The sequence below is a fragment of the Microcebus murinus genome, chromosome X, assembly GCF_040939455.1.
Source record: "Microcebus murinus isolate Inina chromosome X, M.murinus_Inina_mat1.0, whole genome shotgun sequence".
Lineage (NCBI taxonomy): Eukaryota > Metazoa > Chordata > Mammalia > Primates > Cheirogaleidae > Microcebus > Microcebus murinus.
Window position 1 is genome coordinate 50,939,148 of NC_134136.1, and position 26,503 is coordinate 50,965,650.

At 39.4% G+C, this 26,503-nt stretch overlaps 1 protein-coding gene across 4 annotated transcripts in view; it reads right to left on the reverse strand.

Moving 5' to 3' along the window:
• Positions 1 to 26,503, reverse strand: part of TENM1 (teneurin transmembrane protein 1) — a 779,956-nt gene that overhangs the window by 39,854 nt on the left and 713,599 nt on the right. For all 4 annotated transcript variants that reach the window (XM_012759551.3, XM_012759555.3, XM_020284904.2 and 1 more), the window contains 2 exons: positions 2,495 to 2,861; positions 580 to 1,090 (listed from right to left, as the gene is read on the reverse strand). In XM_012759551.3, the coding sequence (XP_012615005.1) occupies positions 580 to 1,090; positions 2,495 to 2,861 (878 nt within the window). The remainder of the gene's footprint in view (positions 1 to 579; positions 1,091 to 2,494; positions 2,862 to 26,503) is intronic.

Consider the following 26,503-nt stretch of genomic DNA (forward strand, 5'->3'; position numbering starts at 1 on the left):
AGTGGAATGGAGCCTTTTCTATTCAGCACTTGCCTCACATAATTTTACACTCGCTTCCCAGGGGCCACTTCTTATATTTTAACTTCTCTCTTACCTCCCACAGCAACTTATTCTGAGTTGGGCTGGGCTGAACTGGGCTGGGCACACATTCATTTATTCATTCATTAAACCCCACAGGGCTCAATAAATACTTGTTAAATCACACTGCTTCTTTGCTGCTTTAGAACTATTATCTAGTTTTGTTATTTAAATGAAATTTTACCTTGTCTTCCCAGGGATGCTGTAAATTTCTTGAGTACTTGGGCTTCTACCTCATTCCTATTTCCTGCAGTGCCACACTTGATTCTTCTTTCCTTCATTCTATGTTTTTATTATTAAGCTCTGCAAACCACTCTGGAAAAATGGGTTTGAACCCTAGGAGTTGGGTAAAATTTTCTTCTTGACTTTTTATTTTTTTTTTATTGTGGTTATTAGGAGAAAATAGCATGCAAAACCCAGCAATTACTAAGCCATTTCCCACTGTAGTACAATTTTCAAATAAAAACCTAACAAAGCCTATGTGGAGAATTAGAAACTTACTCATAAACAGTTGTCCATCCATTTTCGTTACTTTTGGTGGCCAGAAGTCCTGTGTTTCCTGGATAGGTCATCAAGGCCAGATTATAGCCTTGAGCTGACACTCTTTTAAGGACTCCATTGCTGCTTATGGTCAGCCAGTACACCTGCCCGCCTGGCACCACAAGCCAAAGGGGCATCCCTCCTGCGTCACGGCGAATGTGTACCGAATTGCCATTGCTGCTGGTAATTGCACCCAAGTCACCTTCAGCATTGTAGGTGAAGTTATACACGTAGTCCCTTGTTATCAAGTTCAGGGTGTGCAGGTGGGTTCCATTGACAGTGAACTGGTACAGTTCCTGATCAGCAGGTGAGGCAATCTCATAAAGGTTCATGTCATTCAGGTGGGCTTGGTTCTTGCTGATGGTACGAATTCGAACATTTCCAAGGTCTGCCACATAGAGGGTACCATCAGGTGATACTGCTAAGGAGGAAGGCGCCTTCATCTTTGCATCTTTGGCATAGCCACCATCACCTGTGGGAGAAAGATCTTGATTTTAACAGTTGGCATCACAAGCATTTATATGAATATACTACAGACAGAAAACACTGTGCACCAAGATTCATTTTAAAGGAAACAATCAGCGAACCAACATTCTCCGTATGTCCCCCCTTGACAAATTTGAAACCTATTATTCAAACGATTGTAATTCTTGAGTCAGTGCCATTGAAGATGAACAGTAAGATGTAATTATCTCAGTTACACCAATTTTGTGAAATCCTCAATCCTGCTGTTCAGAATCTATTGTATTGCAAGATACAAGAACAGCAAATAGGGATGACCATACAAAATTTGGATGGAAATCCATGAGACTTATGCCTGTCAGTGCTTTAGGATCTGTTTCAGGACCTACCATGCCTACAGGCCCTTTCTTCTGTTAATTCCTATTGTCACACTGTCAAAGTACACTAAGTCTATAAGTGTGACAATAATTCAGAACATCAAATTTGATAACTGGTATAAACATTAGAATTGCCTGGAATGAAAGGTACAAATTAGCAAAATATCTATAAAACTAATTGTCCAGGAAAACATTGGAAATATTGATCAAAAGTCATATCGATCAATTGCTTGCTTCTGACTCCTCTGGCCTAAGGAAAGGCAAAGGTTAAGGGGACCATTCAGGCCTGGATGAGCAGTTTAATAGGGCTGCATGTACCATGGAGGGATTTCCACATCTCAGCAATAAATTTATCTGCTGACATTTAGAGGACTATTTGCTATCTATGTTTTGGGGAAAAGGCTCTTTCTTCCTATTTCAATTAGAAGTAAAGGGCACTATTGGTTATAAAGAAAGTTTTGGATTTTGGAAAAGCAATGCATGTAGCAGACTGATGTCCTGAGAACCCTCCATTGTGAGATTTAATTTTGCCCATTTATCCCCAAAGCAGTCTGTTCTTAGTCCCTTCGCATCTCAAATAGCACATTGCTTTTAATCTGGAAATCAGGCACTTAGGGGGAAGTATTTTTTTTCCTTAGTTAAATCAGTAAATATGGGTTTTACCTAGATTTGCTTTCTCTTAAGTACAAATAATATTGTGATCTTACATTTGTATAGTGGTCTTAATTTTTTACGAGTATAAACAATTTTATTACACCAGGTTATCCTCAGAACAGCAAGGTGATATAACTGAGACAAGTGCTATCCCTGTTAAGTAAATGAGGAAAGTGAGTCATGAAGAGGTTTAGTGGCTTTCTAGGGTCACTAAGTCAGATGTGAGAACAACTAGGTGATCTGACTCCCTACCCATTGCTTTCCTCCACTAGCTCATACCAATATTTGTAAAACTGTTGTCTTCTTTTTGACTTTTCTGATGCATGTTGTTTTTCTTTTGAAAACAGAGAGGGGGAGCTGGTGAACTGCTGAAAAGGTCATACCTGAAAAACAGTCACAGTTGGGATCAATTTTGCAGTCACAGTCAGTGGGGGCACCAGCAATGATGGAGATCTCCCCATTGGTGGTCACTTGCTGAATGCGGTTTACTTTCCTCTCGTCTGTTTCAGCTATGAAGAGCAGCCCGCTGTGGGAGACGCTGATGGCCCTAGCCGACTCTAGAGTGGAGTGAATTGCTACTTTGCTGACCAAGAAATGATCGATGCCTGGCACCTGGCAGTGAATGGGGCGCCCTGCAATGATCCGCACACGCCTGTTCTCAGAAATCTGCAGCACAATGTTGTTATCTAAGACATACAATGAATTGTCCATGGGATTGACTGCAAGGTCTGTTGGCCACTCTAATCGCACCTGCGAAAAGAACAGAACACACACCATTAGGTTACTATATCTTTCCAGGGTTTTACATTGAAAGGAAAAATTGGCTTATTGTTTCTCCCTGTCTTACGAATTTCAGCAACATTGGTGATGTCTGGAAAGGTTGAGGGGTGAATGGTTAATCACATGTTCTGGTAAACATATTTATCATTTATGTCATTTCCAACATAATGTGATTTTTTTTCATTAATTCCAGAAGGATCCTCTAGAGCAGCAGTTTTCAGAGTATGGTCTCTGGACCAGCAGCAACGGCACCACCTGGGAACTTGTTAGATATGCAAATTCTCAGGCCCCACCCTAGACCTATTGAATCAGAAACCCTGGGGGGGGGCAGCCATGATGTTTTATTTAACAGGCTTCCAAGTGATCCTGAGGACCACTGCCCTAGGATTGCTATGATTTACAAATCTCTTTCACTGTCCTGTAGATGCCAAGAAGAGCAAAGTCATAGGGGCTTCTGGACAACAGAATGCTGGAGAAAACAGGTTTTACTCAATCAGCAACCTTTTGGGACAGGACCTGCCATTAGTATAGCATTCATCTTGTGGAGTTTATCATTTGGAATCCTAGGCTGTAACATACTGTTCACTTAGCTTGACCTGGTTCACTTTATATGCCCCTTACCTCAGCAAAGAAACAGCTTAGTTTGTTATTTCATTGAATGTTTGCTGAGTACTTTTCTCTGGCCAAGCCTTGTGCTAGGCTTTGGGGATTCAAAAATCACTATGACATAGCCTCTGCCCTCAAATGACTTATGGTTTAGTAGAGCCCTTGGAGGACCATTAGGCAATTACTTCTCCATGTTATGAGAAGAAGGTAGCAGAGAGGGTAGGAGAGCACTTCACCTGGACTGGGAGGCAGGAGGCAGGATATCCCCAGAGAAGGAGAGTCTGAAATGACCAGTAGGAGAGGAATGGGGTAGAAAGTGGGGAGGGGCCAGGGAAAGTTAGGAGGGGCCAGGAGGAAAGTTAGGAGGGGCCAATCTGGGCACAGGGAAAAGCATGGGTGAAGGTCAAGAGATTAGAGACTGCATGGCCCATCCAGGTTACTACAAATAATTCAGTAAGGCTAACATAGGCTGAATGATGAAGCCAGGTGTTATGAACTGAATTGTATATTCCCCAAAGTCATATATTGAAGCCCTAACCCCCTGATGTGACTGTTTTTGTAGATAGGGCTTTCAAAGAGGTAATCAAGATGAAAGGAAATCATAAGGGTGAGGCTCTAATCCAATAGGTTTAGTGTCTCTACAATAAGAGGAAGGGACAACAGGAACATGTGTGCACAGAGGGACAACTATACGAAGACATAGCCAGAAGGCAACCATCTACAAGCCCAAGGGAGAGACCTCAGAAGAAACCAAACACACCAACATCTTGATCTTATACTTCTAGCCTCCACAAGTGTGAGAAAATAAATTTTTGTTGTTTAAGCCACCCACTCTATAGTATTTTGTATGGCAGTCCTATCAGACTAATATATCGGGTGCTATGGTTTGAATGTGTCCCCCAGATTTCATGTGTTGGGAAGCTTAATCTCCAAATTCATACATTGATGGCATTTGGAGGTGGAGCCATATTCATCACCTCAAACATTTATCATTTCTTTGTCATGAGAACATTCAAAATCCATTCTTCTAGCTATTTGAAAATATATAATAAATTTTTGTTTATTATAGTCACCCTATAGTGATATAGAACACTAGAACTTATTCCTCCTATCTAGGTGTTCTTTTGTATCTGTTAACTGATCTCTAGTTATCCTTCCCCCAACTTCCCAATCTCTGGTAACCACTATTCTACTCTATACTTGTATGAGACCAACTCTTTTAGCTTTCACATGAGTGAGAATACACTGTATTTATATTTCTGTGCTTGATGTATTTGACTTAACATAGTGTTCTTTAAGCTCATTCACGTTGCCAACAATGGCAGAATTTTGCTCTTTTTGATTGCTAAATATTATTCTATTGTGTATATATATCATATTTTCTTTATTAATTCATCTGTTGATAGACACTTGGGTTGATTCCATATCTTGGTTATTGTGAATAATGCTGCAATGAACATGGGGGTGCAGATATCTCTTTGACATACTAATTCCCTTTCCTTTGGATATATACTCAGTAGTGGAATTGCTGGATCATATAGTAGTCCTATTTTTAATTTTTTGAGGAACATCCATACTGTTTTCCATAATGGCTGCACTAATTTACATTCCCACTAATAGCACATGACAGTTCCCCTTTCTATGCATCCTCACTGGCATTTTTTTTTTTTTTTGTCTTTCTGATAATAGCTATTCTAGCTGGGGTGGGATGATATGTCATTGTGGTTTTGATTTGTATTTCCCTGTTTGAAAGATAATTAAGATTTGATAAGGTTGGGCCCCATGATGGGACTGGTGGCTTTATAAGAAGAGGAAGACAGACTTGAGCTGCCATATTCTTGCCCTCTTGCCCTATGATGTCCTCTGCCATGTTGAGACATGGCAGGAAGGCCCTCACCAGATGCCAGCACCATGTTTTTGGACTTCATGGCCTTCAGAACCATGAAACAAATATATATCTTTTTTAGAATAAATTACTCAGTTTGTGATATTCTGTTATAGTAACAAAAAACAGACTAAGACACCCGGTAATAGAGGGAAGCACATGTCCAATTTTATTCTGATGGCTGTGGGAAGCCACTGAAGGGTTTAAATAGGGCTATGTGATAGTCATATTTGGATTCTAGACAGATCACAATGGTTGCTGTTGAGACCATATTGGAGGAGGAAGTGAGAGGGGAGGCAGGCAGGCAGACAGGAGGCTCCTGCAGTGACCCAGGTGAGTGATGGTGGTGCCTGAACTGGCATAACAACAGTGGACATTGAGGGAAGTAGGTGGATTTGAGACGTGCTAAAGAGTTGAAAGCAAATGGATTGGGGTGTGTGTGTGTGTGTGTGTGTGTGTGTGTGTATGTGTGTCTATGTGCCTTGTGCCAAGTGATGTGTGAGGGACATCCAGGCCAACCAAACATGACTTCACTTTAGTTCCTTTCTAGACACAGAAGTTGGCTCAATGTCTGTCCTGGCATCTCCTTGATAGAAGCTATTTATCCCTGACCATTTCTCAGAGAACTGTTTTCCACTCCACTCCCTACCACACTGCTCACTTATTCTCTACTTATTTCTCTTCTCTTAGGCTAGATAAAGGCAGAAAAAAATGTCCCATTTATGGCCAAAATAGTAACATAGCCACACTTTTTTTTTTTTTTTTTTGCTTTGAATGAAAGCCCAAGGAATGCTGGAATGCTTTGTTTTTCTCATGGAATCTGAAAGTCTGAAAGTCTGAAAACAAGATATGAGCTGTCATTACATTCGGAGGCCCACTACTTACCTGGCTGGAAGAGGCCTTACATGCAGTCAGTAATAAAGTGGATAAAGGCCAGGGTAAGATAAGGCCCTTTCTCTAATTGTGTCTCATAAGGGACAAAAACTAGTGATGCTATGAAGAGGATGAAGGTTATCTTTGACCTCCTCTACTGCAACACATGTGGCTCTTTGCCCCCATCTCCGAGTGTCTCTCCTAGACACCCAGTGACCTTACTCTGTCCCCATGTTTCTGTGTGCCCTCCACCTCCACATAGGCTGGCCTTCTCTGGTCAGTACCAGATGCCTCTGGGCAGTTAGAAATTCGAGTGCTAATGGGGTATAAAGCTCAACTTGTGTTATGCATGTTCTACAGAGCCTTACAGACTGAGGCCATTGGATAAACATTAAACACCAGCCTTAATAGCTCCCAGAGCAGTTTGTGGTGATGTGTTCCTCAGCACGTCTGTCTGAGGCCTTTGCATGTTGGTGCCCTGCCACTGAGAGGGAGAGTGAATGCCTGCTGCTTTGGAGGGCTCTGACTCCTCCTCTGCTAAGTGCCCCTGCCTCGGCCCTCTGTATACACTATCATGCTTGTACAGAAGCTGTCTGTGTGCACGGGCCCTATGGAGCATGGCCCCCCAGGAAATTAGCCGGGGCTGGCTGAGGAAGAGGAAATGAATTCATTTCAGTGCAACACTCCTATTTTGATCGAGTCTGAAGCCAGTGACCCAGAAAAAACAAACCTGGCAGAAATGACGTTCTAATTATCCCCACTCTGGGAGCCGAGGCCAGGGCAGAGGCCGGGGACAGCACACACCTGGCAGAAGCCAGAGAAGGAGCATGTTTCAGATTCTGTTCTCAGCTATCAAGGCTGCCTCTGAGATAAAGGCTGGTAGCTGGAAAATAAGCTATTAAATTCCCCAACTCGCCCAACCTGATTTAAGCCAATTCTATTGGTGTCATGTTTATTAGATCTAATATTGCCTCAAAAATACACAAGCTATTTTGTCTGTTAGTTTTCTTTTCCATCAAATAAGTCCCCCCATGGCAGATTTTTTGTGACTAAAGTGGCCTTTGTGCTTCTGAGACACTTTCTATACCAACTACACAGAATCCATTTAATTCCCATTTGATTTGGCTGGGCAGCTTGTCTATGAAATCTGCTCAGATGAAAGATGTGTGGCTACTTAGTAGTCGAGGGTCAGCCTTTTCAGAAGCTGGACCTCTTTACCTCTCTTAGGTTGTCAGTTCCTTTTATGTCCTTCTCATGTTAAATACTCCCATTTCCAGGTAATTTTTTGAAGGAACTGGTGCCTTACACTCACACAATAGAAACACTGTATTTACTAGCAAGGCATTTCTGCAACACGCAGACTAACATAGGAAATGGAGTCTTTGAGCTGATTCTGGCAGTTAGAATTAGCATCTCTTAGTTGCAGAGAGACTCCAGAATTATATGCTACTGACGTGGGGCTAAGGCTGACCCTCAAGAGCTGTTGGCATTTGTCCAAGTGGTTTGGGGGGGGGATAAACACTTCCTTTTGTGAGTGGGAGCAGAAAGAGATTGAAGAGCAGCAGTAAAGCTTTGTAAACTCTGCCTAGTGATCCGGCCTACGGGCAAACCATTTGGTCTAATTTGTGGTGGTTGCCCTACCTTGTAAAAATACATTAATTTGTTTGAAATGTCAAATTGTATTTAAGCTAAACTAGCATTAAAGGTCACTGGTGTAGCCGCCAGCTGGTGGAATGTGCCCATCTCCCAACAACCTTCCCTCAGAAATAATCCTGAGCAAAAAGAAGCTCTTGGTGGGGATGTCAACCCTTGACAGCACTGTGTCTTCCTCTGCTAATGGAAAGCGTGCCTTGGAGGGAGTTGACTCTCAGGTCAACCAGTCCCATGGTTGGTTTAAAGATCCAGCTAATTTTGACCTAAATAGCAGTGTATAAACAGCAGATCCTATAGGGAAAAATCCATGTGTAAAAGCAATATCTAAATATGAGCCCTTGATTAGACTAAACTACAATATTCCTCCATTGTGTATAAGCCTAATCCTACACTGCAGATACAAGCCATCATTTGTATACTCGGGCTCCCTCTAACACTTTCAATTCTGGTTCCCTCCCTTAAAAATGCATAACCTTAAGTCAAATTAGGTATCCTCTATGAGTTTCTGGTTTCCTAATCTGTAGCAAGGAAAAGAGGCTAATGATAATCTATCTACTCATAAAGTTACTGTGTAGATTAAATGAGACAGTGATGTAAGGCGCTCAGTCCAGTGCCTGGCACATGGTAAGGGATGGCAAGTGGTATTAATATTAATAACAGTAACAGACCTTTAAAGCTAGAAGGAACCTGGTCTAGTTACCATTCAATGTAGTTCCCTTTCAACTGTGTTTCCCAGACTTCAGTTGTCTACATACCACCTCTATGAATTTGGCCTCATCCCTACACCACCTGCACCACTATTGACTTAAAATTTTTCTTTAAATTGACCTACTTAAAAAATGTGAATAAGTCCTGCCCCTTCCTTTGAAATGACCCTAATCAATAACATTTATAAAATTAAAGGCACACTCATCTGAGCCACTAATAAAAGTAACTACTGTTTATTGGATGTCTCTTGGGTGTAAGCTACTTGATATGGATTATTACTTGATATGCTTAGAGCAATTACTTAAGGAAAAAAACTATTAATATCCTCATTTTCAAATATATGCTCTTAGCCCCTATGTCATCAGATTCAGAAGAGTGTACATGTTTCTTTACTCTCTCCTCACCAAATCTGGCCTCCCCTTGGTCCTTTTGAATCAACTTAAATGTTGTTCTCTTTGGCTAAGCAGGTCAAAGCTTGTTAGGAGTTAAGTGATTTGTTTTTCTCTTTGTCATCTGTTATTTTTAAGTTCAATGCTCTTGTGAGTGCCTACTATGTGCCAAGCACTGCTATAAATGTAAACAAACAGATTTTTGTCCTCCATTAGTTCACAGTCAAGTGGGGGAAGGCAGATACAGAAATATGTCATTTAATATAATGTCGTTAAGTGCCATGATAGATGTATGCCCAGGGTAACATGAGGACACAGAGGAGGGAGTTCCAGGCAATATTCCTATAAGAGAACTGTAAACTTAATCTTGAAGGATGAAGCAAAGGTATTGAGAAGAAGCAAGGTAGGAAGGGTGATCTCAGCAGAGGGAAAAGAATGAACAAAACCACAAAAGCATAAAATGATATGGGAATGTGGGAACTAACTATGGTCTGGGATTTCTTAGGTATAAAATAGGGTGGGTGGTAGTGGTAAATGAAGTTTGAAATGCTTGCCAGGGACAAGGTCCAAGTTTCTCCACTGAGGCACTATCGTCAGGTGGTGCCTATCCTGTGCATTGCAGGATGTTTAGCAGCATCCCTGACCTTTAGTCACTAGATGCCAGTAGCACCTTAGCCCCAATCATGACAACCAAAAATGTCTCCAGGTATTGCCAAATGGCCCCTGAGGGGCAAAACTGGCCCTTGTTGAAGCCACTAGATCAAATCATGGAGGGTGGTGTATGCTAATGACTTTAGACTTAAACTGTAGGTGTTGAGGAGTCAATGAAGGTCTTTAAAAAAGAGAGCTAACATGGTTAGATTAGTATTTTATTTTATTTTATTTATTTTTTTATTTTTTTATTTCTTTGACAGCGAGAACATGTGGAAGATTAGTATTTTAGAAAGATTACTTAGGCTTCAGTTTGGGGGACAGGCTGGCAGGAGACCAAACTAGATTCAGGAGAACCAATTTGGAGGCCAGCTATTCACCAGTACAGTACATTCATCCATTAACATATCCCTCCATCCAACTGTCTGACAGATATCTGAGTACTGATTCAGATAGACATAGTCTCTGCTTTCATGGTGCCTGGAATCTGGAACACTGCTTCTCATACTTTCTTGATTTATTAGTCTGTTTCAGTCTCTGAGGAAAGCTAGGTGCTCTCTCCCTAGAAAAAGGCTCAGATATAGTAGACAGTAAAATGAAGTGGTTAGATAGGAGTTCAGGCTCTAGAGGTAAGACTTCCTGGATCAAAATTTCTGTCTGTGTCATTTGCTATCTCTATGACCTTGAAGCAAATCAGGTAACCTATCTGAGCTTCAGTTTCTTCATCTAGAAATTGAGTATGGTAATAATATCTTCTGAAAAATTACTATAGGAACATATGAAAAAATCTACATAAAACTTCTAGCATAATGCTTGGTACGTGGAAAGAGCTCTGTAAAGGCTAGTTATTTTTTTTAAATTATGGAACATGCTTATATTTCCTCTAGTCCTTGTCTTATTATTGTAATGTTCTCTTCCTTGGCTATCTCATGAACTCTTAAGTTCAATCATATAGTTGTGCTTTTTCAAGGTTTCCCCTAATTCTATGTCACCAGTCATTTCCTCCTTGTTTATTCCATTTCTTGAGAGTCATTCTAAGCTACATGTCCTCCAAGAAATAGTTGGCTTACATTGCATTATATTATCTCATATGCATCTGTCAGCCAATTTCATGGCTAATATTTTAGCTTATTACTTGGATTCCCTACTGTTACTTGTAACAGTATTCTAGGTATAATTCCAAGTATAGAGCATGCTACTTTAATTGATTTCCTTTCTCATGCCAATAAATATCTATTTTTAGGCACCATGCTAGGCACTAAGGAGCCAGCCTGAACCATGACAGACTGGATTCCTCACCTCATACAGTTTACAGTCTTTTGCTGACTTCATTCCCTTTATTTTCCAGTATGTACACGGGGTTGTTAGTGGCATAAAGCAGAAGATGATTTCTGTTCCATTCTATTTATTTTCAGAAGTTAACTCTCATGGAAGAGCCTCAAAAACATATCGTAACTGTTACTGTATTTTACAAGTGCTAATAATTTTTTCCCCAAAGTTCAACTGTGCTAAAGAAACCAGTTGTCTCCCAAAAGGTCCTGCCTTCCCGTTCCAAACATGACACTTCTAATCTCCTTTCTTTACTACATTTGGAGCCTTGTGGCTCATTTAAAAAAAAATGACTCTGTTTGATTTTGATCTCTGAGGCCTCTTCAGTAGGAATTTCCAGGAAGTGTATGATTATCTCTTCTGTAGTATGCCAGCCCTGGGGAAGATACAGTGATGGGAATGAGTGCTCTCTGCCAGGTGTTCTGCCAGCTCCCCGTTAGATTTCCCTATGCTTCTAAAAGCTGACAACTCCAGATTGTTAGCATCACTTTTTGTCAGTTTTCAAATGGCCTTCTCATTTCTTGACACTGATACTGTCTGAGCTTCTTCAAATTTATAAACGAGGGAAAAAGCCATCTGGAGAAAGTTTGGTTTTTTGCACTTGGAAAGCACGATGACACCTTTGAGAGTGATGGCCCCTATTGATCTTGCTTTTAAAATGTGGAAATTATTAGAAGATGAAATACACCAAGATTACATGGCCTTGTCAACTGGGCAAATTATTTCCCATTATCTCAGAGCCACATTCTTGTGTCTCTCTGCATAATGGCTGGAGAGTTTAAAGAACCTTGCAACCTTTGGTCACATGCATTGGCATGGTCTGTCTCTCCATGGCTTCCTAATCAGACTAACTGACACTTTAGTTGCATTATTCATTGCAAATGAATAGCTAGGATCAAACTAATCAAGAGTTACAATTGGACTGATTTTTAGAACTGCAGAAGATATAGATTAAATTGCATCTAATGCAAATGTTCCTAAAACATTTTGGAAGTGGAGGAAACAATGCAAAGTAAAGTAAAGCAAAGCAAAACCAAAGCAATCCCCCAAAGTTTAAAGCAAAGCAAAACCAAACCAAACCCCCAAAGTAGTCCTGGTATATTTCATCTTCTAATAATTTCCACCTTTTACAAGCAAGATTAATAAGGGATATCACTCTTTTGGTGTCATTATGCTTTCTAGCTGTGGAAAAACAAACATTCTCTAGATGGATTTTCTCTCCTTTTTATAAATTTGAATAAGCTCAGATAATATCAAGGTCCAAACAAAAAATGTTAAATTTGAGGTTCCTAAGATTCCTGTGGCAGAGACTGCTAGTTCTACGTCTACTCCATCATCCATTCACTCTTTCTTCCTTGGTATAAGATCCCCAATTTTCTATCTGGGTACATTGCTGTCCAGAGTATAAGACATTCCAGCCTTATTTGCAATTATCCAAAGCCATGCGGTAAAGTTCCAGGCAATAATATGTAAGAAGAAGTGTAGAAGAATTCACACTTTCAAATAGATATCTTAAAAGGTTGCTTAAGGAGAGCTGACCCTACTGGAAGAAGCCTCTTTTTGCCCTTCCTTCTATTCTACAATATGACTATGCTAGTGAGAGTTTTAGCAGACATCTTGGACCATGATGTGGCCTTGATAATGGAAGTTATGTGTTAGGATGGCAGGTCAGAAATAAAGGAGCCTGGGACCCATATGGCATCTGGGAGCTACTGTTTCAGTCTTGAACCATACATCTAGCCTGGCTGCTGTCTGCTTACATCACTGTTGTTAGAGTTTTTGGTTACCAGTTACTCTTGGTCAAGCCTAAACACAATGAAGACAATGCCCTAACTGTTAGGCTTTGGTCTTGACTAGAGCAACTGACTGTACCATTATAGTCAAACTGGTCTAACAAATTTCTAGTTTTACATCTCTGGATAAATCACCTATGATTGCAAAATTAAATTAAACTAAATTAATATCTGAAAGTGACTGACATATGTGGCAAGTCCACTAAGATAGTCCTTTGTTAAGAGGATGACTAACTGCTTAAACTTAGTGATTAACCTCAAGCATTCTTGAATACTCATCTTGAATCCATCTTTGGGCAATTCAAGCTCCTCTTCCAGCTCTATGACTCAGTGCTCAAGATCCAGTGCTTCTCCATTATGCTAAAATAATTGCTTGTGTTCCTATGTTCTCTACCAGATCTATGAATTTTCAAGGGCAAGGATAAAGACTCATTCATTTTTGTATTCCTGGTATCTGGTATTATAGTTGGCAAATGTTTCTTGAATGAAAACAGTGCTTCATTGACTGTAACATTTTCAGTCCATAAAAGCATTTTAAAAATTATAACATGCAAATAGGCTTTTAGAAAAACTATTTTTCATCAACATGCTTGAGTCAGTAAATCTGGGCTTTCATAGGCCCACTGAGATAAGTGCAAGTTGCCATTTTTTCTCAATTTTAAGAAGTGCATTTCCTACTCTCTCATATTTCAACTTTTCTGAAGTGGAGATGTATCTTATAGTCCATGTGTATGTTTAATGATACATTTCTCCCCACTATCCAAAGTTATCAAACTGATGCTATGTATTACAGTCCATTGTGTCTTAGAATTTAGGAAAATGGAATGTCCATTTTGGTCCAGGGATTTGGGTATCTCTGAGACCCGTTCAGAAAGTCTCTGAGGTCAAAACTATTTTTCTAATAATAAAATGTGCCTTTTGTACTTTATCATTTGTGCACAGTGAAGTTTTCCAGAGGCTACCTCTAGCGTATCTTTAGTTTTTTTTTTTAAAAATCACACTTTTAATTTTTAATAAGGTAAATATTGATGTGATAAAACCACACAAAGAGTAGCTCTTTGTGACCTCCAACAATTTTTAGGAGTGCAAAGGGATCCTGAGACCAAAAAACTTGAGAATGGTTATCTTAAAGGAAAGAAACAGTGAAAGAAACCATTCTATTATATAAGGTTTTCATTGAAACTCATTTAAAAAAAAGCATGTATCTCTTCCAAGGTGGTGTCTGGGGCCATAAGCCCCATCCAAAAGCATACTGATGGAGAGGCTGGAAATCTTCACTTCCTCTAGAGGCCTGAGGCCTGATGGGTACCATAAAAGTTTGTTCTTACAGGCTGCCTCAGAACAATCAGCACGTACACACTCTCTATGAGTCTGCTGTGTAATTGCCACTACCTCATCTTAATAACAGGCATAATTGCTCTGAGTTTCCGTCGACCCTTTCTTGCAGCTCCTCTCCGAAGCCTCAATTTTGGAAATGGCACTTGTGAATACACAGAATGTTTAACCACTTCCAGTTTTCAATTTACAGTCAAAGTCATCTATCAGCAGGAGATGAAGGCCCAGTGTGAAAACTACAGAATGTCCTTCAGACTCCACAGCTAATTTGTTTGTAAATTTGATTGTTATTGTAAGAAGAACATATTGTACATGATGCTACTTACGTGATGCTGCTTGCCGATTTACTATTTGTATTTCCGTATCTTGGATTTTATCACTACAGCCAAACAACTTAACCCTCTCAGCCCTTCTGGAGGTGGGGAGAGGAACATGAAAAGTTTCCTGTTTTTTTCTTTTGACTATTTTAATTTAATTTTACATATATTTATTAAATAGCTACTGTGTATCCAGTACTGTAGGGGATACACATACAGAAAGAGAGGCAATTAGAGAACAGTTCAAGGTAATATGAAATCAAATTTGAGGTTGTGTGATAAGACCATACATTCTGAGATAATTTAGAGGAAGGAGAGGACCTCTGTGGGTCTTCACGCAGTAGGAGGTGGGACTTTGTCCTCCTGAGAGCCAAGGTTTTGGTTGCATAGGAGCCAGAGACTTACAAAGAAGCCCCTGAAACCATTCTGCAGTTTCTTTCTGCTGAGAAGTTGCACAAACTTGTCTGTTGCAGGTTGTTAATATAATACTATTGGCTTGACGGGATAGACCAAGCTTCCAATTCCCTTTGGCACCTAAAGCAATTTACAGGCCAGAAGTATGACTATACGGCTTTTATGATATGGTCTGATTTCATTGATCAGCCACTCTGAGATTATGTTTTAATTTCTGTAGCTACTGCTACTCCTTTCTGTTATAATATTTCAGGAAGAAACTATTAAAAATTTTCACCGTGGAGATGTGGAGATATAAGTGGGCAGGGCTCTGAACGGGAAGAGAAACATCACAATTCATGATTACTCAAAACTTCATTTCAAGTTAGACTAGAATTCCACAGATTGGCTCTCTCATCTTAACTCTGTAATGTTTCCAAATGATAAGGGCACTAATAAGAGCAGATGGCCTAATGAACATTTAGAGGGAAGATTTAACTGGTCGTATTTTCATTAGGCCTCCAGTGTGCTTCCGGGTTTTACCCACCACTTCTCTGTGTCTAATACCAAAATGCATATACTCAACAGATGGCCCAGCTCAAGACTCATGCTTCCAGAGCTCTGGGGACTGGCCACCTGACCACTTACCATGTGTACACAACCATTTAATGAAGCAAGCAGGCTACAGAATTGAGCCTGAACAAAAGCAAAAAGAAAATGGTGATGAATATTAAGTACCTAAGCTTTGATAAGAGGGGAATCAAAATCACCCTTACAAATACATCGAGCAGCTCTGACTGAGGTCTCCCAATAATTGCTTCTTATGGATTCAGTAATGATGAAATCCTCTGTGGCAAACAGTCCACTCTAATTAATGTTTCATCCAAACTGTAAGCATATCTGAGTGACTCCAGCAGCAACAATGAGATGAAAATCTAACACCTCATTGCACAGTGTGCTAGTTATTAAGCTATTGTCTCACAGCTCCCAACTCACCCCGTTAAAGTTGTTGCTTTGTGATTCCGGGGTTGGGACTCTGCAATCTACATTTTTCTTTTGCCAGCTAGATTTCTGATAGGTTCTGACAATATGGAAAATAAGGGAATTCTGGGAGGTTAGAGCAGGGAGAAGAGACTGCTCCTTCTTGCTTGCTTTCTGTCCCTGTCAGCATCTTCCCAACAGTAGCCCTTCATCCTGGCAGCAGTAGCTGGCTGTACTTTCCAGCCCCTTTCCATACTCTAAGAATCAGTCTCATCATGTCCCCTCAAAGGTACCAGAAGCACCCAGCTGGCATCGTCTTCAAAGAGAGCTGGGTTCTACCTCTGTGGAGCAAATCCCGCAAATTTCTATGTTCTGACAACCCCAACCTCTTGCTTTTGTTTCCTCAGCCCGAGAGGCAGTGGCTGCTTCCTGCAGACATTATCGCTTGGTTTTTTTTTTTTTTTCACCTTTCAAACACCTGTGCAGCCAATTTCCTATATTAAAACCTCTCTGTTAAAATAACTAATATAGTTTCTGTTTTTCCAGCTGGATCTTGACTAATAGGCACAGCATTAACCCATATACAAGGATAAAGCATTAACCATATACAAGGATACACTATCGTATGCCAGTGGTAACAGAAAACTAGTAAGGGTGAATAAGAACCAGCAAGGACCATCTTGGCCCCAGAGAACTTATTAGTTAACAGCTTCTCCTACATATTTACTGGCCTAGGCACCTTCCCAGGTATATAGGCACTGAAGTTGCTATGAAAGTCCCGAAATCCACTGTGCTTGGATGTTATGAAGTTGGTTGTGACTGACTTTAACAAGAGCTTCTCTGAATGTCTGGAAATGCCATGATGATGTCATTGTTCTCTAGAACCTCGGATTCTTGTGATTTTTGAGAATTACCTCATGGTGGGTCATGTGACTCTCCCATATGTCTTTTGGAGGCACAATTCTGTACTGAATGGTTCATGAGTTTGCCCCATGACATTTTCTATGTGGTCAGAATTTATTGATTAGTAGCAATACATTGAGTATTTACTACTCTATTTCTTTTATAGTCCCTCTTGCTAGTTTCCTTGTCAGACATTGGGACTGGTCCTTTAGAATCCTCTTCTCCTTGATTTGGAGTTGGAAGTGTATTTTGAGGTAGACCAAATGAACCCTGCTCTTCTTATGTGTCGCAAGATCAACACTTCTCAACAGGTATAGCCTGTTGGTAAATGTTTTATATATATCCTAGTGTTCACTTTTCCAAATATACTAACTTTCGCATGAAAAGATGGCATTCCTGCTGACAGCCAAAAGAACTTTCTCTCTGAGTTGTATTTCCATTTGATAAAGACAGGTTGGCACTGATTCATGAATTTTCTCCTCCCATAGTTAACAGAGAGTAGGGCTATGTTTAAAGGTACAGTATAGTCTGAAATTTAGTTAGGCCAACTGGCTTGCATTGGAACTTAGTCCAGGATGTGGCCTTAAAACCCCTAGACATTAACCACTGAATTTACCAGCCAGATATTTCTGTATCTTAGAGAGCTTCAGGTTCACCTCAGGTCATGGCGCCTGCCAAGAAAAATGCGTAGAAGACTGAGTGGTTCAAAAGTAGTTTGCAAGCTTTGCATCTTGTGACTCACCCTGAACTTTGAAGATGCTTCTCCTCTGGTGCTTAATAGTTTTAATAAGAGCTAACGTGCCATTGTCCTTTGTGTGGAAAGAGGACACTGCTGAGGGAGTTTTATTTATGTGATAAATTATGTTTTCGATATAGCATTGAGCACGGTCCTTGACTTTTATTTTAAGGCCCCTGACAACTCTGGCTATTTGCTTGTGTGCAGACATTTCAGCAGAATTTGGATATGCTGGAGTTGAAGATGTTGGCCTGCTATTCTGCACTTCTTATATAAAGAGGTTGAGGTGTCACTTTGGAGGGAGCAATGCAAATATCTCTGATAACAGGTTATTATATTGTGATTTTACTGATTGTCATTTTACCTAACAGTAAAATGACTTTATAGGCTTGAAATGTGTGGTTTTATAAAATGGGTTTAAATAAATTTGGAGAAGGGAAACAATATTTAAAGGAACTCTGTGGATAATCTTATTGCAATGTTTTTCCCAGTTTAGCATTTTGTTAAATTTGGGTTTTTATATATTAGATTTGAAAAGCTGATAGAATATGTTGATAAAAACAGAAGAGTCATTGGATAGATGAAACAACTCATAGACTAAACTTGCTTGAAAAATCCTAGGATACTACTTTGTTCTTATGATACATCTGCTGCATAATTTCTTTTCTTCTGATTCTCTACTTGGCTGTGAGCCTTTTTGCTTTGTCTTGGGAGAATCATATTCTTCATATTGACCTAGATAAGCTGTCTTCTTTCTTATCTACTCTAATATTTATTTTTTATGAAATTTACCCACCTAGAATGGCTGCAGGCCACCCACTGAATGAGCTGGCTTTTTACCTCTTGATGTCAAAGAGATGGAAGATGATCTCAAATCTCAAACTCACAGATACATGAAACTCACGCTACATTACAGCCTTAGCTTCATAGTCAGTATGGCACTTCTTGAAAATAGAAAGAAAATGAAGGATTTGGGGCACTATTGAGTGACTACAGTGAACATCCATTAAGTGATCTACATAGAGCTTCACATCAGCATTAGGCAGATGAAACATTCTGTGAAGGTCACAGCAGGTTAAGATCAGTCTCTGGAGCATATGTTTGCTACAGCCCATCAAACTTGCCTACAGATATATGCCTCTCTGCAAAAGGCACACCTATGTGAAAAGGACAGAAAGGAAGATTATACAATTTCTATACCAGTTCCAAACTTATTTTGGTCCTTTTTACCCCATTTCTGTAAATCATCACTTATATTCTCTGTTTAGTGAGAAGTTCAGATACTGCTACTACTACTACTACTACTAGTAAGAATAATAATGACATTATAATAATTTATTGAACATGTATTTATTGAACAAGTCAAACACTTCACTAAGTGATTTATGAGTATTACCTCATTGAATCCTCACAACCTCCCTGTGGGGAAGGTAACAGTATCATCCTCATTTACATATAAAGAATTTTTTCCCAGGGGTACATATCTAGCAAGTGGTGGATCCAGGATTTAAACCCAGGCAGTCAGGTGCCCAAACCACTATGTTTTACTAACTTTTTATGTTGGTATAATTATAAGGGAGAGTCTACCCTAAAGGCCTGATTTTGTCTCTTGCATCCCCTATTAAAGGATTAGAGAAAGGTTTGGCTCTCCTTTGCAGTTCCAGAAGGCAGAAGGTGTTTTTCTATATTTGACAGAGCCAGGAGACTAGGTCTGGGCTGCATGAGCAATAAATAACATTATCCAGGAATGCATTTAAATTAGACTGACGACCACAGATATTACAAAATCAGAATAACCACCTTACAGACTTATTTTGTTCTTGCATCCTCCTATTTCAGCAAGTGTGCGATGAATCAACAGAAAATATTTCATGAAAATGCCAATTAACATTTTACATCATCCCTTATATTTGTAAAGCACTTCATACTTTTCCAAGTGCTTTCACATTAAAAAAAGAGAGGCCACTTAACCAACAATTGGGCCATTTATTGAATTAGTTTTCATAAGAAGGAATAATTAAACAGTTCTAAAATTACAGTGTCAGTTTTCCATGTGTAGTGCTGAATCTGAAATTATAGAGAATCCTCTTTTGGGTCAAGAAGTAGACAAAAATGATTTAATTTTTTCTATATTCCCATCTTTCAGAGGAAAGCAGAATAAATGATTCAGAAAGAGATGTTATTTTTCTAAAATATAGAAATGGCAACTACAAGTAGGTTCATTTAGCATTATTGCATAATTTTCAGCCATAAACTCTAACAAATCTCTCATTTACAGGTGAGTAATAATGTGGAGAGCCACTAGGGACTCCTAAAGAAAACTTTTTAAATGGCTTTTGGTGCTGCTGTCAAATCAGAGTCTAAATAGCTCTAACTGTCATCTCATGCTCTGTGACAGCATAATTTGATTGCTGTGTAGATTGAGGTTTGTGCCACATAACTTTCCTTCCACATAACTACCTAACTGGTGTGGCAAATGAACACATAAAAGTCAAGGTTACATGTAATGCCATATGGTCTCTCTTCAGTTCTGATCAGCACCAACAATTTATAGTTTCAAGTGCTTTTCAAAAAACAAAGTTCTTTCATATGTGTTTTCTCATTTAACTATCAGGACAGCCTTAGGAGACAGAAAGTGTTTTTATCCCACTTTTTACTGATGAAGAAACTCAGGCTCAGAGACCTTAAATAACTTGCCTGAGGTCACACTGCTAATAAATAGTGGAATACAGACTCACATTCAGGATTGTCTATATTCTTCCTACTACAAAATCCTAACTTAGTCAAAGGGAAATGGATGAATTAGGCAGTTGTCCAGAGAACTTTGGTAAAATATACCCCTGTACTTCTGAAGAAGTGAATAATTATTCCAGGCTTATAAACGTGTCTGGTAGGAAGTTTGCATGTTTTTATTCAATAGTCATCACTTTCTAATTTAAATACTTTCACATTTAAGACATCTTTGAGAAGGGTGTGGCTAAGTTAGCAATGTCCTGCTATGGTTGATGTAGATTGAACTCCTTAATCTTGTAGAGACTAACACTTCCCCTACTCCCATTTCTACATTTATAATATGAGCCTTTGGATCAGCAGGACAGACTGGCTGTGATTGGTGGTTTGACTGAGTGCATGTGGCTCAGAGGAATAGAACAAAACATTGCTGATTTAGGGTGCTTATGTTTGGACTCCTACAATAACCAATGGCTGAGCAATCAGATTGCTGCACTATTGATGCTATCTAGGCATGACAACAATAAAAGAAAAAGGGAAATCATTGGAGGTTTGGTTGGTATGACTTTTAATGCCATCTGATCTATTAGTTGGCAGTTACCATGCAAATGGTTGATGCAGTTGGTTAAACTAACCGTGACCAATTAGGATAGAGTAAATGTTTGGCACAAGGGCTACCAAATAATTTTTTTCCCATTCTACTCCTCCCTGGGCATCATTAATCTGCTGTTAATCTCCTCTCCACTCCCTAATCTGATTTTATCCTTTTGGCCATCTCTTTTTTTCTACCAGCTAGCTGTGTCTGCTGCCCACTGGTATTTCTGGTTCCTAATAGATGTGTTTTCAGATATTTCAGATAACTTGCTTTCATCTTGCACGTCTTGCTGTTTACTTGCAACTCACTCTTTCCTTCTACCACATATCCCTGTGTCTGAATTATCTGGAGTATAGCCACAGACCTTTGCTTTGCTTTGACAGTGATATGGGTTCCATAGTCATGAAAACATTGAGAGGGTGTGGTGGGGTGGAGGAGGTGAGATTTTCATTTCTGGTGGCAAGAACTTTTAAAATAAACTTTCTTTTTTTTCCCCTGGGAGATCCCTTTATTCAAGCAAACTTATTATAATTCAGATTTTCTTGATTCCCTATAGAGCTTCACAAAATTCAGAAGTCTGTCCCTGCAGGGAATTTCACTTATAATGGCCTTCATTCGAAAGATCTAATTCTGTTCTCTTTCAGTGTGCATATGGGAGAGTGATGGAAGTGCACAAAGAAAGGCAAGTAACCACTGAAGAACTTGAGTTTCAATATCATCTGTATCATTCAGAGTGATGGAGGACATTCTGTAGACATGAAAGGGTTGGCAGGGGAGAGAGGGAGAGCTGACGAGAGACATTAGGCAAGAGTGTAAGAAGGGGAAAAGAAGGTGCCTTTTCTGTTTTAAAACTACTGTTTTTTTTAAATCTCCAGATTGCTGTAACTTTTCATGCCTAGATGTTATTATACATATTTTTTGAAAACAACAGAAAATGCTGAATCCACTTGTATAAAATTGAATCGACATGTAGATTTTGAAGAGGAGGCTTTATATTTCCTCTTCTATCCAGTTGTGCTTACTTTAGCTGAAGCCTGCAAAAAAAAAAAATTCTAAGGACAAGAGAAAATGGCTTTTTCAGTTATGCAGAGAGCAGAAAATAACTAGGGAAGGCAGAGGTCTGCTGCTTGGGGTAGGTGGTATAACACTGATAGATTTGAGAGAGGGGAAGTTTTTGTTTTCTCTGTTAAGGAGAATGACCATAAAGCACATTGATTCAAAGTTGCTAAAATCCAAGATGGGTGAAGGGATTGTAAAAGAGCACCTAACATCTTTAACTGAGTCAAGTTTTCTGGCCAGGAAGAATTACCTCATAAAGAGAACTTGCTAAAGGGTTTTCAGAACCAATTTTTTTGTGATTATTGAGAAATGGTGGAGAGCAGAAAATATGCTGGAAGATTATAGATGGCTAAACATAGATCTGACTTTAAGAAGAATCAGACGTGCCTTACAAACTGTATGAAGGGAGCTTTATGTCAATTTGGAAAAGATCCTTGATTTTGTTACTAAATAGTTGTTTCTTAGTTCTCAGATGAAGAATTGGTGTTTGTGGATACTATGACTTCAAACAAATTCTGTCAAGTGGTTTTTATTTCCTTTTAAACAGAGCTTAAACCTGGTAAAGTTTCTCTTAATACCTTTATGGATAAGTTGGGAGAAATATAGGTGAAGGTAGTGGCTTTCAAACTTGTTTTGATTGTGACTCACACTAAGAACTATATTTTATACCATTATCCAGTTCAAATAAAATTTTTATGAAACAATACTTACCCTTACTACACATGATACACTATGTTTTTTGTTGTTGTTGTTGTATTTCATCTTTTTAAAAAGCTGGTCATAATTTGTTATACTGATTTTCTGATCTACTATGAATCACAACCCATAGATGATAGTTTAAACAGATGGGTCCATAATCTAACAGATAACTACTCTAGCGGTGCCAAAATGATGTCTTGGTCTATCTGTCCATCAGTTTTATCATGGCTGAAGACATAGGAGGCATTCATCAAATCCATAGGTGACACAATGCTGGGAAGGATAGTGAAGATATTGGATAATAGCAGAAGAATACAAACAAATGGACTGAATCAACAACATGGAATTGAATACAGATTAAGGTAAGACCTTGTGGTATGATGCAAATAACTACCCATGCAAGAACAAGATGAGGAGATGGGGATGACAGCCATGTGAATTTTAGTTCTCCGTAGTCACATCATATGTCAAAAATGTGATGTAGTTGAGAAATAATTAATTTAACTGTGGCTGTAATTTGTTAATCTGTGCTCTTTATTTCTTTAGCATTTTGCAAAAGTGTCTTGGAGAGTCACTGTGCAAGCTACCATTGTGTGGGAGTAAGCCTGAACAGGGAAGGTTCTGGGACACTACCTCTTGTTTGAATTTGCTGTTTGCATGTGTTTTATGAATTGGGAGTTATTTTGTTTGAAGTAAACATTCTGTGGCTAAAGTCCTTTTGAAAATCACTAGGCAAAAGGAACAAAAACAGAATACAGAGAGAGAGTTGTGGTGGTCCCCATTCTACCTGTGAGTAGTCAGAGCACATCTGGACTATTTTATTCATTTCTGGAAGCCACCCTTTCAAAGAGATATAGATAAATGGCAACATGTTCAGAGAGGAGTGAGGAGAATGGTGAAGGGACTCAAAATCATGCCAAGTGAGGCACAGTTCAATAAATTGAGGGTGTGTCTTAGGAGGCATGAGAGAATTGTTTTCTTATATGTAGAGGACTGTCATGTGGAGGAGGCAGTTTGATATAATAGTCTGGTGAAAATAATGTGGACTTTGGCATCACGTTGACCAGGTTCAAATCCCAACTCTGCCACTTATTGGTTGTGCGACCTTGACCAAGTTACTGAACTCCTCTGAATCTTGTTTTTCACATTTATTGAAAATAGGGGAACATAATACCTATCTTGAAGGCTTTTCATGAGGATTAAATAAGATAGCAGATATATAATTACCCAGTAAAGTGCTTGGTTAACTAGTATATTTATTTTGTAGAAAACAGATTAAATTTATAACTCAAGGCCTGAAGAGTTACATAAGACTAGATGGTTAAAGGAAGATAAAAAGTTAACGGGATCCCAGAAGAACGTTCTACTGGCCAGAGACATTCAAAGATGGAACGAGCTGCCTGGAGGAGGTAGTTAAGTTCTCTAACACAAGAAGGAAGAGGCACCTCTCCTGGAGGAGAGGTTGGACTGTTACTACATAGTGAGAATATTCTGGAGGGGAGTCCAGAATGAAATGTCTGAGGAGAGGAGTAACATTCCTAGCTTAATAGATTAAATGTATGGGGCAAAGGTTGCTCTTCCAAAGAACCAGTTACCTTCTTTCCTTCATAACCATAGATGATGCTTCCCTCTACCTGTTAGGCCCATGTGACAAATGGGTGCTATTGGGAACCAGTGGGGAGTACACAGATCATACAACAAGCACTTATGGAGCACTGGCTTTGTATTTGGATGCTCTTAGGCAAACACCTCAAAGTGTGTACCTTATGGGCAGTAGTAGGTCAACAGGATGACCTGTGCATACAAAAGGTCCATTTTGCTTGTGTATCTCCTATTGGGCTGATTTCTGGAAGAGCACTAGGCTCCAAGGAGTAAATCTGCTTTCAAATTTGCTATCCTACCAAGAGACTTGGTCTAACTCCCAATTCCATTCTAGTCAGGCACGCGATGAAAGTGAGTTACCAGAGCAGGATGATTCAAAAGCAGCAATGGAAATAAAGAGCCCAATCTCTTCATAATCAACTCATCTCCTGAAATGAAAGGCCTGGTTGTTTATAGCAGTGCTTACAAAGGGCAGTTATGCTTCAGAGTTTACACTGAGAGTTCAGTTTCACATTTCAGTAAATCAAAAAAAAGATATTGATTTTGAACAAATGGCTGGTTTTATTGTCAAAGCAAATTTCATTTCTTGAGATGATTAGATTTTATTAAGCTATTTCCTAAGTGCCACTAAACACACATTCTGTGAATAAACAGCATATTCCTCAACCAAGCAGCATTTGTCACTCAGCTAAATACAATGATATTAGGTCATCTCCAATTGTCATTGAGAATGTGGAAGTTGGGAAAATGCACACTTGGGGCCAGAAATCTCATGCACAAGTCCTGGTTATATCACTTAGTAACTCAATGGTCATAGACCAATACCTAATCCTTCTGACTATCAGTTTTCTCCTCTGCAGATGGGGATAATAATACCTACCTCTCAAGGGTGGTGCGGTTGTGGAGATAAAATGGAACAGTGCAAATAAGACGCTTAGCACAGTTCTTGGCACATAGTAAGCTCTCTGTAAGTGGTAGCAGTTATTCTTTGAATTAATATAGGACATCTTGATCTGCTGAAGATTAGGACAAGCTATTGAGAATTGATTCTTTCTGGGGCTCATGTTTGCCTCAGAAAGTGCGGAAGATAAAGGCAAGGAAGAGAAAAAGGATCACTCACATCATTTCCCAATCTCTGTAGGTACTATGCTAGCAGAGATGGGCTTTTTCTTGTTTGAGACCTTTTAGTTTTGAAATACAGGAAAGATAACAAGGAACTTTAGAAATTTGGTTATATTTCTGTAAAGAAACTTCACAAAGTTTGAAGAAACCTTGGGAAAACAATTGGTCCATTTTCCTGGCTTCACGGAGGCCTATATGTCAAGCATTCATGGATTATTGTGATCCAATATTTGCTTGAAAAGTTTCAAAAGGTGGGAACTTCACAAAATCTTTTGATAATGTATGATGCTGCCACATAGTCTTAGAAACAGGAAGCTTTTCTTAGAGTCTGATTCAAATCTTCATGCTGTAGCACAGGCCTCTATTTTCTCCCCTGTCCATTTGTGTCAGCAGAAACTGTGCGCTCTCATTTAGACATTTGTCTCTGCTCTCACCCATCAGTATATTTTGATTTACTGAAATATGAAACTGAGCACTGTATAAGCCCAGCTGGATCACTGTAAGTACTACTATAAACAACTGGGGCTTTGCTCTTGGAGGGTGTTATGAAGCTCCCTACTCAGCTTTCTTCTGTCTAGCTGAAGACAGCCCATGTTCTTAAGTATAGTCATGGGGAACATTTGTCGTCAATCTGCCACAGTTGTCTAAACAGATGGGAAGCTCTGGCCATAATGGTTGAGCATCTAGGAAGCTGTGCCACACATAGGTTTCCTCCTGGTAAATACTCTATCCACTCACCATTGATTTCATTACATGTGCTACAGCTTTTGTTCACCTGTGCCACATCTAGGTGCTGATTTGCCCACACCAGGGAGTTGATTGGCTTTGATGCCAAAGCCTCTCCTTCCCAGCCAGACATCTCAAAGAAGTGATCTATTTTCACTTTCTCTATTTCTGCCACTACAATCTGACTCCCATTAATTAGCATGCTACCAAAAGCATTCTTATTAGAGTTATTAATGCTGTAAAATCAGATGGCTTCTTAAAACACCTTATTTTCCATGATCACTAAGCAGCATTTGATATTGACCATTCCTTTCTTCTTAAAAAGCTTGCTTCCCTTGGCCTTTTTGACAACTTCCTGGTTTTCCTCCTAATTGTCAGGTCTCTTCCTCTCAGCATCCTTTGTGGGTTCCCATTCCTCAGCTTTCTCCTGAATATTGGTATTCCTCAGAGTTTGGTCTAAGTCTTCCCTTTTTATGATATATACTCTCCCTGAGAGATCTCATCCACTCACTTATTTGCCATTACCC